The sequence below is a fragment of the Neovison vison genome, chromosome 6, assembly GCF_020171115.1.
Source record: "Neovison vison isolate M4711 chromosome 6, ASM_NN_V1, whole genome shotgun sequence".
NCBI lineage: Eukaryota > Metazoa > Chordata > Mammalia > Carnivora > Mustelidae > Neogale > Neogale vison.
In genome coordinates, this window is record NC_058096.1 from 49,312,374 (window position 1) to 49,327,093 (window position 14,720).

The 14,720-nt window shown below is 38.2% G+C and overlaps 1 protein-coding gene across 1 annotated transcript in view; it reads right to left on the reverse strand.

The window, feature by feature from the left end:
• Positions 1 to 6,191: 6,191 nt before the first annotated feature.
• IMPG2 (interphotoreceptor matrix proteoglycan 2) overlaps positions 6,192 to 14,720 on the reverse strand; it is an 82,312-nt gene continuing 73,783 nt past the window's right edge. The window contains exons 16-19 of the mRNA XM_044251263.1: positions 12,805 to 12,984; positions 11,027 to 11,246; positions 10,493 to 10,572; positions 6,192 to 7,359 (exon numbers count right to left, since the gene is read on the reverse strand). Coding sequence (XP_044107198.1) covers positions 7,347 to 7,359; positions 10,493 to 10,572; positions 11,027 to 11,246; positions 12,805 to 12,984 — 493 coding nt within the window. The 3' untranslated portion in view covers positions 6,192 to 7,346. The remainder of the gene's footprint in view (positions 7,360 to 10,492; positions 10,573 to 11,026; positions 11,247 to 12,804; positions 12,985 to 14,720) is intronic.

Genomic DNA, 14,720 nt, shown 5'->3' on the forward strand with positions numbered 1-14,720 from the left:
CCATCCCAAGTGATGGTCACTGTGAGGTCCTGATGTAAATGTATAGATAAGGGCAGCACAATGTATCACAGGCCTGCATCAAAAAGAAATGATTAAATACCATCAATCAATGTGGCTCCTACCTGGGCCCTGAAGAAATTATGGCAAAGCCAGTGTGTTTATATGTCCCCTAACATTACTAGATTTCTATTTCTATTCTCTCCACCTTGCTTTAATAAAACTGAAAAATCATCTGATTTTATAGATCTTTCCAAAATATCAACTATGTATTTTTAAGTCAAAATTAATTTAAGATGATCCTCAAAATAAAATAATGTCTAAACCTGTTCATTAATGGAAAGTCCATTTAAGCTTGCAGCTTTTCAATTCCAAGTTAAATGCTGATTTTGAAACATCACTGGCAAATCTGAAAGTAAAATAAGAAAAAGTGAAGCAATGGAAAATTTTCCTGGCTCACAGTATTGAACAGAAGGTATTTCCAACCCTCAACATGTGTTTTAGAGCTTTCTTTTTGAGGAAGAGAGATCATTACACTACTGTCATGGAGAGCACTTCATAAGGAAAATAAATCTCTCTAGAAATAAGTTATCTTTACATTAACATTTTTAAGAGAAACAGGAGCATCTTAAAGGTGCAGTTCCAACCCAACACTCTCTTTATGTGGATACTTTGAGAGTCTAACCTGGCTCTGGAAACAGGCCATTAAATCCATTTTCCCAACGGAGACTGCAACGTGAATTACTTATTGATTATTCATCTAAAATGAAATTATCACTAAACGGTAGAATGTGACCTAGATTCTTATTTTATCTGAGGTATTCCAAATCCAAATAGCATAAAAAAAGGAAAAGAATCATTTTTTTCTTTAGTTTATATCATCAGGCTTCTCTTGTTTATAGTAAGTAAGGTATTAAGACAGCAAAAAGCACAGATTCTTTGAGGAAAAGAAATTTCACAGGAGTTTTCTCCATAAAAAGTTAAGTGGAAAAATGGTGCCCATGGTAAAAAATTTTCAAAGGGTAGGGAAAGGGGCATCATAACTACTAATTCATAAGGATCATTTGGAGATTAAACTCATGCTGTTTTTTCAAATAATTACAATTCAATTTTTCCTCAAATTTCAAAAAATGTTGAATCTGTTTTATTTTCTGTGACTTCAGAGCAATAGCACTTTAAAATCTGAATCATGGATCATGAATCATGAATCACCTGGGTTTCTCAGTGTGTTAAGTTCTCTGCCTTGGGCTCAGGTCATGGTCCCAGGGTCCTGGGATCGAGCCCCGCATCAGGCTCTCTGCTCAGCAAGGAGCTTGCTTCCTCCTCTCTCTCTGCCTGCCTCTCTGCCTGTTTGTGATCTCTGTCTGTCAAATAAATAAATAAAATCTTAAAAAATAAAAAAAAATCTGAATCTTAAATGTGTTTCCTTCATTCATTATAGGGAATAAAATATTTAACTTTTGATGGTATCACATAAACAGCAATATGACTCTAAGTATTTACAAATGATCTGACACTGAGCAAAACGAATACCTGCCCCTTTAGGAGCATGGAGCCAAATAGATGCTTCCAAGAACTTATATCAAATATGGAAAATATGACCTGGAGGAATCTTGCATAAAGCTTTCCCACTTCAGGGGTTTTCCTTTGGAGCACAGAGACACCAGCCACTTTGCTAGGATTTAGTTATGAATTTTCCCCGATGGTGAACATGGGGAACCTGAGAGGAAATAACAAAATCAGTTGCTGCTATGTGCAGGATAAGCAGGATCAATTTTAAAGGCACAGCATCACTTTCAAAAGATATGATTACAAGAACATAAATAAAACTGACAGGTTTAACTAACTTATCCCTCTCTCTGGTAGTGCTTTGTTGTGGTTGGTTGGTTTGAATAAAGGGAAGAACTGAGTCACATCTTGCTCCCTAGTACCTTTATTTTATTCTGCTCTTTGCAATAAGGAAATAAATAAGAAATCAGATCATTTTTTAAAAACACCTGTATTTTAAGATTAAACAATGTTTTCTATATGCATTATGCTCCCAAATCTATCAATACAAAGTAAAGTTAAATTTTTATTCCTACAAACTTGTCTCTGCAAGCTCCCTGATCTTCACTCCCTCACCAACCACACACAAGAAGCTTGTATCTACTATGCTAGCACATTCCTTACTCTTTTTTAAAATTTTATATATTTTTTGATGTTCCAAGATCCATTGTTTATGCACCACACCCAGTGCTCCATGCAATCTGTGCCCTCTCTAATACCCACAACCTGGTTCCCCCAACCTCCCACCCCCTGCCCCTTCAAACCCCTCAGATTGTTTTTCAGAGTCCATAGTCTCTTGACACGCTTATGGTTACTTTAAAATCTCTATAAACCATTTCTTTCCAAACAGTTTGTAAACCCCTCCCAGGTCCACCTAATTTGTTCCCAAGATACAAATTAATCATTTGCTTGCTAGTCATAAAATAGGTACCTACATATAACCCACTATCTCAAGCCAATTGAGTTAATGTTTACTATAGACAAACTCTGTCAACAGTAGGCAAACCATTCTTTGGCTTCATGAATAACAAATAAGCAAGATATGACTCTAACATTAAAGAATTCAGTTTAGTGGAAAGTCAGTGACACAAATTTTAAAAATTATAAAAACATTAATGAATAATGGAATAAAAGCGTGTACATGGTACAGAAAAGGGTTTTCTGAGACTCATTCAAACACCCACCTGCCAAAAATATGCATATTCTTCCCCAAATCTGCCATGGTGTGTGCAATATTGACAATAAGAGTTATTCATTTGGAAACATGAACTATCCAGAAAGCCCACATACCATTTTGTTGGTACTTAGAAAATCATGATTCCTTGGGGCACCTGGGTGGCTCAGTTGGTTAAGCATCCAACTCTGATTTTCTGCTCAGGTCAGGATCTCAGGGTCCTGGGATTGATCCCCAACATAGGGCTCTGCTCTCAGTGCAGAGCCTGGTTCAAATTCTTCCCTCTCTCCCTCTGCCCCTCCCTGCTCACATGTTATCTTTCTCTCAAATAAATAAATAAAATCTTTTTTAAAAATCATGATTCCTTAACAGCTATTATTATCTTAGGACAGATTTATTTGCACCAAAATAAGAAGGGAGGGGGCGGGGCAGAGGGGAAAGACACAGGACACCAGGGTGGCTCAGTCAGTTGAGCTTTCATCTTTCAGTTTTAGCTCAGGTCAGGATCTCAGGGTCATGAGATTGAACCCTGCATTGGGATTCCCACTTGGTGAGAAATCGGCTTGAAATTCTCTCTCTCTCTCTTCCCTTCTGCCCCCCACCCCACCCAAGCATGCTCTCTAAAATAAATATAAATAAATAAATAAATAAATAAATAAATCTTTTTCTTTTCTTTTTTTATGTGGGGGACACAAAACATGTGTGTATGTTGGTGAAAAGATAATTTAAAGTTTAGTTCATGGAACAGAGTCCAGTAAGAACTAGCTCAGATGGGACATATACTGAAGGACTTAGAAAGCTGACCAGCATCACAAGGCCAAGAGCTAACAGTGACTAGGGCTTATCCTGAACAAAGCTTATTAAAAACAGAGTTATTACTCACTGTTTCTCCTAATTAGTAACTAAAACTAGGTCACTAATTAATCAGTTAACAGGCATTTTTATTAGACACATTTCTCCCTATTTGTGTTTTTATAATTCAGTCTTTGGAATCAAATTAAGACCACTTTCCTCTTTCCAAGATTGATTTAGAACTTCCTCATGCCCTGTTGCCAGAAAGTGAAGATGAAAATGTAGGAAAGAAAGAGACTGAAAATTGAGGTTTCTGATGCTGCTGCTTTAGGTGGTAGCTGATTTTCCTTCTGCCTTTCCCATGCAGGATTGATTTAGACTGCTAACACCATATTTATGTATTATCTGTTCTTTTTAGACAGGTCACCAATTCCTTCTCTAGTTACAGAACAGCTGGTTCTAGCTACCATCCCCCAGCAATCTTTCTTTAACCAACCCCATTGGTTTTCTTTCCATCCCTACCTTAAGCAAATGAGGAAAAAAACGAAAGCTTCTAGAGAGTCAGGTTGTTCAACCACATTATAATCACTCTATGGTAACCAAGAGGAGGGGAAGGGAGAGCTGCCAACCCATAATAATAACTAGATACTGGAGAAGAAAAAACAAAGAAGTAGGAATAAAATCAGGTAAACCCTATACTTGTTTTATTAAGTACTAAATGGGACTTTAGGGCACATAAATGTGAACAAACATCCTTAAATATTGCCATGGTAGAAATTAAGTCTTATTAATCAAACAAATTCCCCTTCATCCAGACCCATGAAAACAGTAATTGTGTATGTACACTCAGTTATGAAGGCTATATGTACAATACTCCAAAGCACTTTATCAATCCAAAAAGTGTGAATTATTTACCATATATTTTTAGTGCTAACTGCATTTTATTGTTTTCAAGTAAGGTGATATTTTTATTAAATACTCTATTACTAAATTAATGAGCATGTTCCAAAAACCATGCAACCCAAAGGAGAGTTAATTCCTTATACTTTTTAAGATTTTTTTAAAGATTTTATTTATTTATTTATTTGAGAGAGAGAGAGAGAGCATGAAAGGGGGAGGGACAGAGGGAGAAGCAGACTCCCTGCTGAGCAGGGAGCCCCATGTGGGACTCGATTCTGGGACTCTAGGATCATGACCTGAGCTGAATGCAGTCACTTAACCACCTGAGCCACCCAGGCGCCCAAGTCCTTATACTTTTAAATGAACATTCCATTAAATTGCCTCAGGGAAAGCTCTTTTATTTATCTTTTTTTCATTTCCAAACAGCTTTATTTGCAAGTACTTGCCATTTGAATATTACTTATGATTCTTATGGTTTTTTTTCAATTTATTTATTTTCAGAAAAACAGTATTCATTGTTTTTTCACCACACCCAGTGCTCCATGCAATCCGTGCCCTCTATAATACCCACCACCTGGTACCCCAACCCACCCCCCACCACTTCAAACCCCTCATATTGTTTTTCAGAGTCCATAGTCTCTCATGGTTCACCTCCCCTTCCAATTTACCCAAATTCCCTTCTCCTCTCTAACGGAAAGCTCTTTTAAAAAGAAGCTCTTTCAATGTCCTCTGCCCCGTTAGAGCAATAGCTCCTTTAGCCCTATGGATTGTCACCTTGGAAGCTGCATTCTCTGATCTTTCCCACTGTGGTTCAGCTATAGCAAGAGTAGGGCAAAAGTCATTATCCCTGAAATGTGGGAGTTCCCTTATTCTTCCATTTAATAGGTGTGGAGCAGACATTCGTGTAGGGCTGAATGATCTGTGCTTACACAAAAAGGTCATATAAAAGGAAGAGCCAGAGACATGTCAGGATTCTCAAATTCCCACTTTACTGCTTAGCCTCTAGAAAACAACAATCTTCTTTAGCCCTTTTAATTTGTGCTTCTCCTATGTTCCATGTGGTGACTTGCCCCAGACTCCTTTTATGCCCATCTAGAACTCTGCAAGAGTCTATTAAATGTCTGCAAGCAGACATTCAAACTGTTGCATTCTAGGGTTAATGTGTGATAAAGACAAATTTTCTTTTCATTTAACACATATAAGTTTAGGGAAAAGTTTGAAACACAAAAAGTTTAAACAGAAATCTTTGAAAGTTTCAGAAATAAAATTAAGCATTTAGTAGTGGCAAATATCATTAACATTTATAATGCTTTAAAGATAATTAATTATCAATTCCTTTCAAATGAGCCCAGTAGAAAATGTCCAAGCAGTGGCTTGTGTCTACACTGAACTCATAGAAAATCCATTAAGTGAGTAGGAAATGAAAAGGAATACCGAGATACAGGAACCTTCATACAAACACACACCATGCATACTTTGCAAACTAGCTGGATATCTTCTAGACTTTCAATAGTTTTACTATGCCATGTACTCAGAGATTTAGTTTTGGATATCTCCATAATGAGTGACATTGGCAATCATCAAGTTAAGAAAAAAAATACATGAATTAAGTATTTTATCTTATAGTCAGTCTAATCTGGTTAAATATGATCAGAAAGAAATCAAAATGTTCAAGATTGTTTTTGGCAAACATGAAGACATCTAACATAAAATAACTATATCAATAATAAGCTATTTGTATATGCAATTTGATATTAATAGTGAAGATTATTTGGCCCTCTCCTTGCACCCTCCAAAGCTACCCACTCGAAAATTTACTAGAGAGAAAGAGGAAAACTTCAATTTTCAATTAAGATTTATATAATATGTGGATGTTTCCTACCTATATAATTTTAAAAATTTTAATTGCAGTAAAAGTCCTGTCATATTTCATGTAAGCAGGAATGAATTTAGACACAAATTATTACATAAGAAAAAGCAATGTAAAGCTAACCTATACTATGTGAGGTAGTTAGTGCTGCTTTCCCAATTAATACACCAGGAACTAGAAAAATCCAGGACTTGCCTAGGACAACATGAGATAGTAGAAGAAGAGTCAAGGAGCCCATTAGTTCGACTTAGTCCACCCACCAATGAGCAAAGTATATTCTCAGTGCCATGATTTTGACCAATGCCCACTCCCTCCCTGTCCATATGATTAAGTTCATCTGCAGTCTAACAAGAACCCATTAAACACTATACATATGTATTGGCCTTGACAACCAAAAAAAAAAAAAATAGGATACTGACATACTTAACAATAATGTGGTCTTGATTCACATGCTGAGGAAATTCAAAACTCTGGTAGAAAAAGTACAAGCCTAATTCTATACTATTGCAAAAATGTTGTTTTTCCTTCAGCAGTCTAACTGCCAAAAATACTTAATGTTTTTTATTTAAATGAGTGTCTGACTACAAACTTTATAAAACTAATTCAAAGGCTTCTCATTCCACAATATTCTAACAATAACAAACATGCTACCAAATATTCACTTACTAAACCTGCCTTCTCCTGAAAGAGTCTTGCCTTATTTTCCTCCAAGGAAACCTGAACCACTGTTTCTGAGACACACCTTCAGAGATTCAGAAACAGACCCCAAATCCAGCCCCAATTCTCAGGTCATTTTTTTCCTTGTAGAATACTTCCCAGAACTCATACAGTTTTCAGTTTCTTTAAATACAACTTTTGGTCTTTGTAGGTATAAAAATTGCCACATTTCTTACTATATTCTGAAATTTTAAGCTGGAAAAAAAAATTCGGTCCCCAAACTTAATTTTTTAAATAGAAAATTCTTCTTCCAACAGAGTTCAAAATCCAGGTTAATTATATGACAGAGGTAGCAAGGGATCTCCATCTTCTCTAGGCTTCTAATCAGTTTCAAAATAGAAGTTTTGATTAAAGCTCTTCCCTGCCATGAAAAAAAAAAAAACAGAGAATAATTAATGGAAAAAGCAAGAATGCCCTGTAATGCACTTTTGTTATAATACATCACCAAACTATGTTCCTAAGATCACCAATACTTTCTATTTTCTTTCCTTGCAGGAAGTTTTCCAGTGCTTTGCCAAGTTAAAAAACAAGTAAGACAAACAAACAAAACAACAACAAAAAGAAACCCCACTCTGTGAAGACCCTGTCAAGCTTTTATGAATTCTAAATCAAGCCTACTTTTTCTTGGGATACTCGTAGATGCTGAGACTATGTGAAATTGAAAATGTCATATGGACTGCATGCCTAACATTTTTGCAATGCTGTCTTCCCTCAGTGAACATCCCTTTTAAGGTTACAGTGTCTGCATGGGCTTTCTTTTGTTTCACAGGATCTTTTTGTTTAAATCTTCTTAGTTACATTGATTTTTTTTTGTATATTTCTTTTTTTTTTCTTTTTCATTTCTATTTCCATGGCAGATAGTTACCATAAGGAACTGTAGCATGTAGTTAATCTGTGTGTCCCTAATTAGGCTCTCCTGAATCCTTTCTTTGGATGTCCTAGTCTAGATGAAATACATTTTAGCTCAGGGAGCACATGCAAAGTTCTTAAAAATAGTCTTAGGCAACATCAATCATGTTCTTTCTATTGGATACCACTGAAACGGAGCAATAGGCCATCTGCTGGCTGGAGATTCAGGGAGGAGTAGAAGTCCTGGTCTTTAAAAGGCAGACTCCCAGTAATACTGCTCTAACAGCATTCAGCAAGGTTGACAATGGGGCCAAGTCAGTGTTCAGAGATTTTTTTTTTTTTTGCATTTATTTTTTATTTTATTTTTATTTATTTATTTTTAAATTTTTTCAGATGTTTAGAGATTTTTAAAGGAGTCTCCACCATGTACATGGAATTAATAAGCATCTTCTTCATGGAGATACAACGTGGGTGGTTTGCAGAGTATGAAAAGAATAAATGAAACAAGATGGGATAGGGAGGGAGACAAACCATAAGAGACTCCTAATCTCACAGAACAAACTGAGGGTTGCTGGGGGGAGGGGGGTCAGAAGAGGGTGGTGGGGTTATTGACATTGGGGGGGTGTGCTGTGATGAGTGCTGTGAAGTATGTAAACCTGGTGATTCACAGACCTGTACCCCTGGGGCTAAAAATACATTATATGTTTATTAAAAAATAAATAAATAAACATCTTCTTCAATTCCCTTAGGTTACAATTAATCAGAACCATGAGTGAGGGGCTGCCTATTGGAACAAAGGGATTCAGAGCATAGGGGCAGGGGCTCCCATCAGAGCTGTGTGTGATCATGAGCTTTCATCAATTTCTTCTGTAAGCATGCATGAATTGCTCTGGCTTTTCTCTTGATAAGGATATCTGGCCTCGGTGGAACCCATACATAAGGAGGTACCTTTATGAGGGCAACAGGACCAAAAATCAAAGCCAAATTATATCTCACCCACTATACTCAATTAATGTCCATATGGTCTCTTTACAAGATAGCTTATTTTTATAACCTAAGGCTGGTTAGGGATCCTGGGGAACAAAGAAAAATAATTACAGACACTTGCCCAAAATGCATGCTGAGAAAAGCAAATGGAAAGAGATAGAGGGACATGTAAGATGAACTTTATAAGGACAAAATGTATACCTTAATGAGATTTGTGTAATTCAAACCATACTGACAAGTGTCTACAAAGATGGAAATGGAAAGATACATCAAAATATGTGAGGATTTATGGCTGCTCAAATGCTTTTCTTAGAAACTGTCTATGAAAAATATTGCACAGCATTAAATCACATGTGATATCCGTGGTAACAAGAGAGAAAATATGAACAGCCCAGGCACCTCTAGACCAGAACAGTGTCTTAGTTTTAAATCTTCTCTGCCATTTTTTTTTCCATTTTATTTATTTTCAGAAAAACAGTATTCATTATTTTTTCACCACACCCAGTGCTCCATGCAAGCCGTGCCCTCTATAATACCCACCACCTGGTACCCCAACCTCCCACCCCCCGCCACTTCAAACCCCTCAGACTGTTTTTCAGAGTCCATAGTCTCTCATGGTTCACCTCCCCTTCCAATTTACCCAAATTCCCTACTCCTCTCTAACACCCCTTGTCCTCCATGCTATTTGTTATGCTCCACAAATAAGTGAAACCATATGATAATTGACTCTCTCTGCTTGACTTATTTCACTCAGCATAATCTCTTCCAGTCCCGTCCATGTTGCTACAAAAGTTGGGTATTCATCCTTTCTGATGGAGGCATAATACTCCATAGTGTATATGGACCACATCTTCCTTATCCATTCGTCCGTTGAAGGGCATCTTTGTTCTTTCCATAGTTTGGCGACTGTGGCCATTGCTGCTATAAACATTGGGGTACAGATGGCCCTTCTTTTCACGACATCTGTATCTTTGGGGTAAATACCCAGGAGTGCAATTGCAGGGTCATAGGGAAGCTCTATGTTTAATTTCTTGAGGAATCTCCACACCGTTCTCCAAAGAGGCTGCACCAACTTGCATTCCCACCAACAGTGTAAGAGGGTTCCCCTTTCTCCACATCCTCTCCAACACATGTTGTTTCCTGTTTTGTTAATTTTGGCCATTCTAACTGGTGTTTGCTATCATTATGGTCTTAAGTCCCTTCATCTCTCCGAGGCTTCCTCTCCTCATTTGTAAAATTAAATACAGGGGCACCTAGGAGGCTTAGTAGGTTAAGCATCTGCCTTCAGCTCAGGTCATGATCCCCAAGTCCTGGGACTGAGCCCCACACTGGGCTCCCTGCTGAGCAGAGGGTCTGTTTCTCCCTCTGCCCTCCCCCACCCTCAGATGCACTCTCTCTCGCTCCCTCCTTCTTGTTCTCTCAAATAAATCAATAAAATCTTTTTAAAAATTTAAATACAAGACCTTCAACTTAAAAAGCCATTATGAAGAATAAATGAAGTAATCCGTGTGGAAGCATATGAACTGTAAAGTGCTCAACAAACATCGGCTATCCCCGGAACCCACATCATGTGGACAGGAATTATGTACTCACGTGGGTGCCCCTACTAGAAGGCACCCTGCAAGGAACCTGAGAAGAAGACTATATCAGATGCTTACATTTGATGTTCTCTCACGAAAGCTACAAACTCAGGATCACTGGCATACAGTTCCAGAATTCTCATTCTTTCTTGAATTTCCTTAGAAAAGGGAAAAAAAGACCGTACATTGCATTAGAAAAACCTCAACAGCTCTTTAGAAGGAGTTCTAGCTTTCTGGGCTCTCCAGGGGAGAGCTATAGGAAAGAATGGCCTTTTCAGAGAGATGGAGGGTTTGGATATTGCAGGAATCACTCTTAAAAACCCAGAGATATATTCCTAAGGAAGGGAGGGAGGAGAGAGAAAGCATTGGCTAATAATGCAAAAAGAAGCCACTGGGTGGGAAATGAGTTACGGCTCAGAATTATATATCCCCTGCATACCACATCACCTGCAAGATATCATGAGGAAAGAAACTGATCATGAAATATTTTTCATCCTTTCCTGAAGCCCAGGTACATGCATGCACACACATGTGTGCATGTACACACACGCACACACACATACACGCACACACACACCAGCAGAGCAGCAACAGAAAAGCAAAGTTTCCTACCTCACTGGAAAGCCCACTGGTCTCATACATTTGCTGGATTTCTTCCCTGCTCAGACCACCAATCATCTCTCCATCTGCAAAACTAGAGAAGGGGTGCTGAGGATAGGGTCCCTCATACTGCTCGGGTCCAGCCACATGGCTTTCATACACAGGATTGTACTTCACAGCATTTTCAATGGATGAGAGGCTGTCGGGCTGCCTGCTGGAACCACAAAAAGGAAGGTATGGTTGGATCAGGCTCTTCAGACGCTCAACTACTTAGAAGACTATTTACCTGTGGTAAGATTTCTGTTGAGCAAGAAAAAGAGGTGAACTGGATACAAATGTAGGAACGTGACTATGAGAAATATCCAGATCAGGTGTTGTCATTATCATCTCCCCAACTACATGGCAAGGGCCCTAAGGAATTACTGTTTCATGTATCATCCATCTTTATTTGCCCCACAATGTTTATTAATAAATATTAATGAGGAAATATGGCTGTAAACAGATAGCATATCATTAAATGAATACAGCTCCATCATTCCCAGAGTATGTAAATCAAAATCAGTATGTAACCATGTAATTGGTAGAAAATATATTTAGGGAGACCTTAGGGAAATTCAATTCAGATCTACAAATATGTACTCAGCATTGATTATGTGCCTAGGGTTATCACAGATGCTGATGACATGAAGACTTTGGTGGAACTCTGTCCTGAATGAGATTATACTCTAATGCAAAGTAAGTCAATAAAAAGTTTAAGAACAATGATGGAAGTATGTCCTCCTGGGTACTCCAGGCACCTAGGAGAGGTAACTTCTTAGCCATGCCAGAAGTCGAGGGAAGGTAACCTGAACGTGAAGCGTAGCCCTCACAGACTCTAGAAGCCCAGAAGCAAAGTACAAGCAGGGATCTCAATCACATAACAACTAAAAGGTCTCTGAATCCCTAGCCTCCTAAATTGAGCAAGTTTTATTTCTCCCATTAATGAAGCTATTAAACAGAGAACCAGATTTCAGTTCTTGTCAGATTCTTAGCCAGATTTAAAATCTGGCTTATTATGGGGTGCCTGGGTGGCTCAGTCAATTGAGTCTCTGACTCTTGGTTTCAGCTTAGGTTATAATCTCATGGGTGGTGAGATCTAGCCTCATCATGGCCTCTGTGCTCAGCGGGGAGTCTCCTTGAGGATTCTCTCCTTCTGGTCCTCTACCCAGTCATGCATGTGCATGCACACTCTCTCTCAAATAAACAAATACATCTTTTTAAAAATAATAATAAATAAATACTTTGAAGTCTGGCTAATTACCACTGGAATGAACCAAAAGGAACAAACTAACAAATGTGGTCCTCACACAAGGGCCTCACCTCATGTCCATTACCCTTCTAACCACTTCCCACCAGGAAAGAGGCATTTTGGCCACATTCAACAATGCCACTCCTTCAGTGTGCCTTGAAATTCATGGATTCCTGTGACTTTGTTCATGTTCATTCAATTAGCCACCCCCAGAGCAAATATCTACTCTTATGTCTGGCTAAATATCATAACCATCATTAAAACTTCTAAGACTCTCTTCCCAGGCAAAAGCAATTTATTCCTCATATTATTCATACCACTGCTTATGTTTGTTTCTAATCTAACACCCTTTCAGGCCAGGGACCATGTTTTTATTCAACTTTATAGCTCTCCTCCACCCAGATCATTATCCAATATTTGGCATATAAGAAGTACAAAATAAATGACTAAAAGGAACATTTTATTCCATTAGAGAGCAATTTATCTTATTTACCTGATGGGCCTCTCTGTTTCTCTCCTATCATAATGAGCCTGAAGAGTCCTGACAAAGAAGAAGACAAAAGCAGAAGAGACGAGGACAAGCCCAACCACCGAGGCAATGGTGATGCCTATGACCAAGGGCTCAGACACAAACTCCTCACAGTGCTCACCTCGGTACCACCAATTCTCACCCACCCGGCATCTGTAATGAGAAGTGACAAAGTCCAAAAACAGAATCACTGTGTTGAAAACAACAATGGCAGAACCTTTGGCGGGACTGGGGAAAGGTAACAAAATAAATGCTGACCAAGTGAAGCTTCAGTACAGAAATGAACATAAAAGGGGTGCCTGGCTCAGTCAGTTAAGCATCTGCCTTCAGCTCAGGTCATGATCCCAGGGTCCTGGGATGGAACCCCACAGTGGGCCTTCTGCTCAGTGGGGAACCTGCTTCTCCCTCTCCCTGCCACTTGTGATCTCTCTCCAGAAATAAATAAATAAATAAAATCTTTTTAAAAATTTTTTAAAAAGAAGTGAACATAATTGATTCAATGATCATACAATTTAAGGTTGTGATTAGTGCTTCGTACAGACCCAGTATGTCCTCCCTGACTATTTGTAAATAACTAAATAAAAGACTGGGTAGATGTAAAGTGTTCTAATTAAATTCCTTACTTATACTTAACAAAAAACAGACCTAGAAAGGAAAGTGACTGAGATCACACAATTAGTCAGCAACAGCTCTGGGTCTAGAACCCAGGTCTCTAAACTCCTAGTGTTCTTTCACCATACTGCAGAGATGCCTACAACACCCAGGCTCCAGACTTGTGCAAACGTGTCTTCAATTCTGAGAACAGCAAGGAAATGACTGGTTTTCAGAATAATATTAACTTCTCTGAAAATAAAAAGACTATTTTTCCTTTGAGTTTTCTAGCTAAACTTTGTACTTTTTTGAACAGAAGAGTCTGGATCTTTCCTACTTATATCCTCTGGGTCTGGCATCTATAATATTTGCACATCTTGACATCCATAAACTGTCTTCTTATTCGTGTTTCTCTGCTCGTTCTCAGCATTCTCTCCTTTTACAACCATGTGACTAGTTGTTGTATGGTTCAGAGGCTGATTTGTTCTATTTTGTTTAAAGAAAATGACCGGGGAGAATTGCTAGGCTACCCAAATCTGTTCATCTGTCTGCTGGAGTTTCTGTAGTTCTGCCTTATTAAAAAATGGACCTAAGTTACTTAAAATATATTTGTTACAATTTCAAAGACTTTAAATACTTGCTTTTCTTTATTTTCAAACATTCAGTAGGACCAAGAGAAAGCCACAGGCATTAAGAAAATATCCAAGTTGGGACACCTGGGTGGCTCAGTTGGTTGAGCCACTGCCTTCGGCTCAGGTCATGATCCCAGCATCCTGGGATCGAGTCCCAAATCGTGCTCCTTGCTCAGTGGGAGCCTGCTTCTCCGTCTGCCTCTGCCTGCCACTCTGTCTGCCCGTGCTTACTCTGACAAATAAATAAATAAAATCTTTAAAAAAAAAAAAAAGAAAGAAAAGAAAATTTTCAAGTAGACAATAAAATTTCACAGTGTAAAGTATTATCTTAGCCGAAACCTACTTTGAGTATAAATTGCCTTATCATCACCACTAAGAACCAACACAAAGGTCTCCAACTACTTCAAGTACTCTAATTAAGACACATTTAAATAATGTTTTTCTTACAGCATCTTAAAAGTATAAAAATAAAATAACCAATCGATCTGGGTATAATTGAGCCCTATTAATTGACCCACTCTCCACATGAGAACTAGGGGGCATCCATCTATTGCCTAGATAAAACTTCTATAATAAATATTGCTGTGATTATCCTAAAATCATAGGTGTAGACTTATCTCCAAGTCTACACTTGGAAGTCTATCTCTCTTGGATGGGTGTAGACCC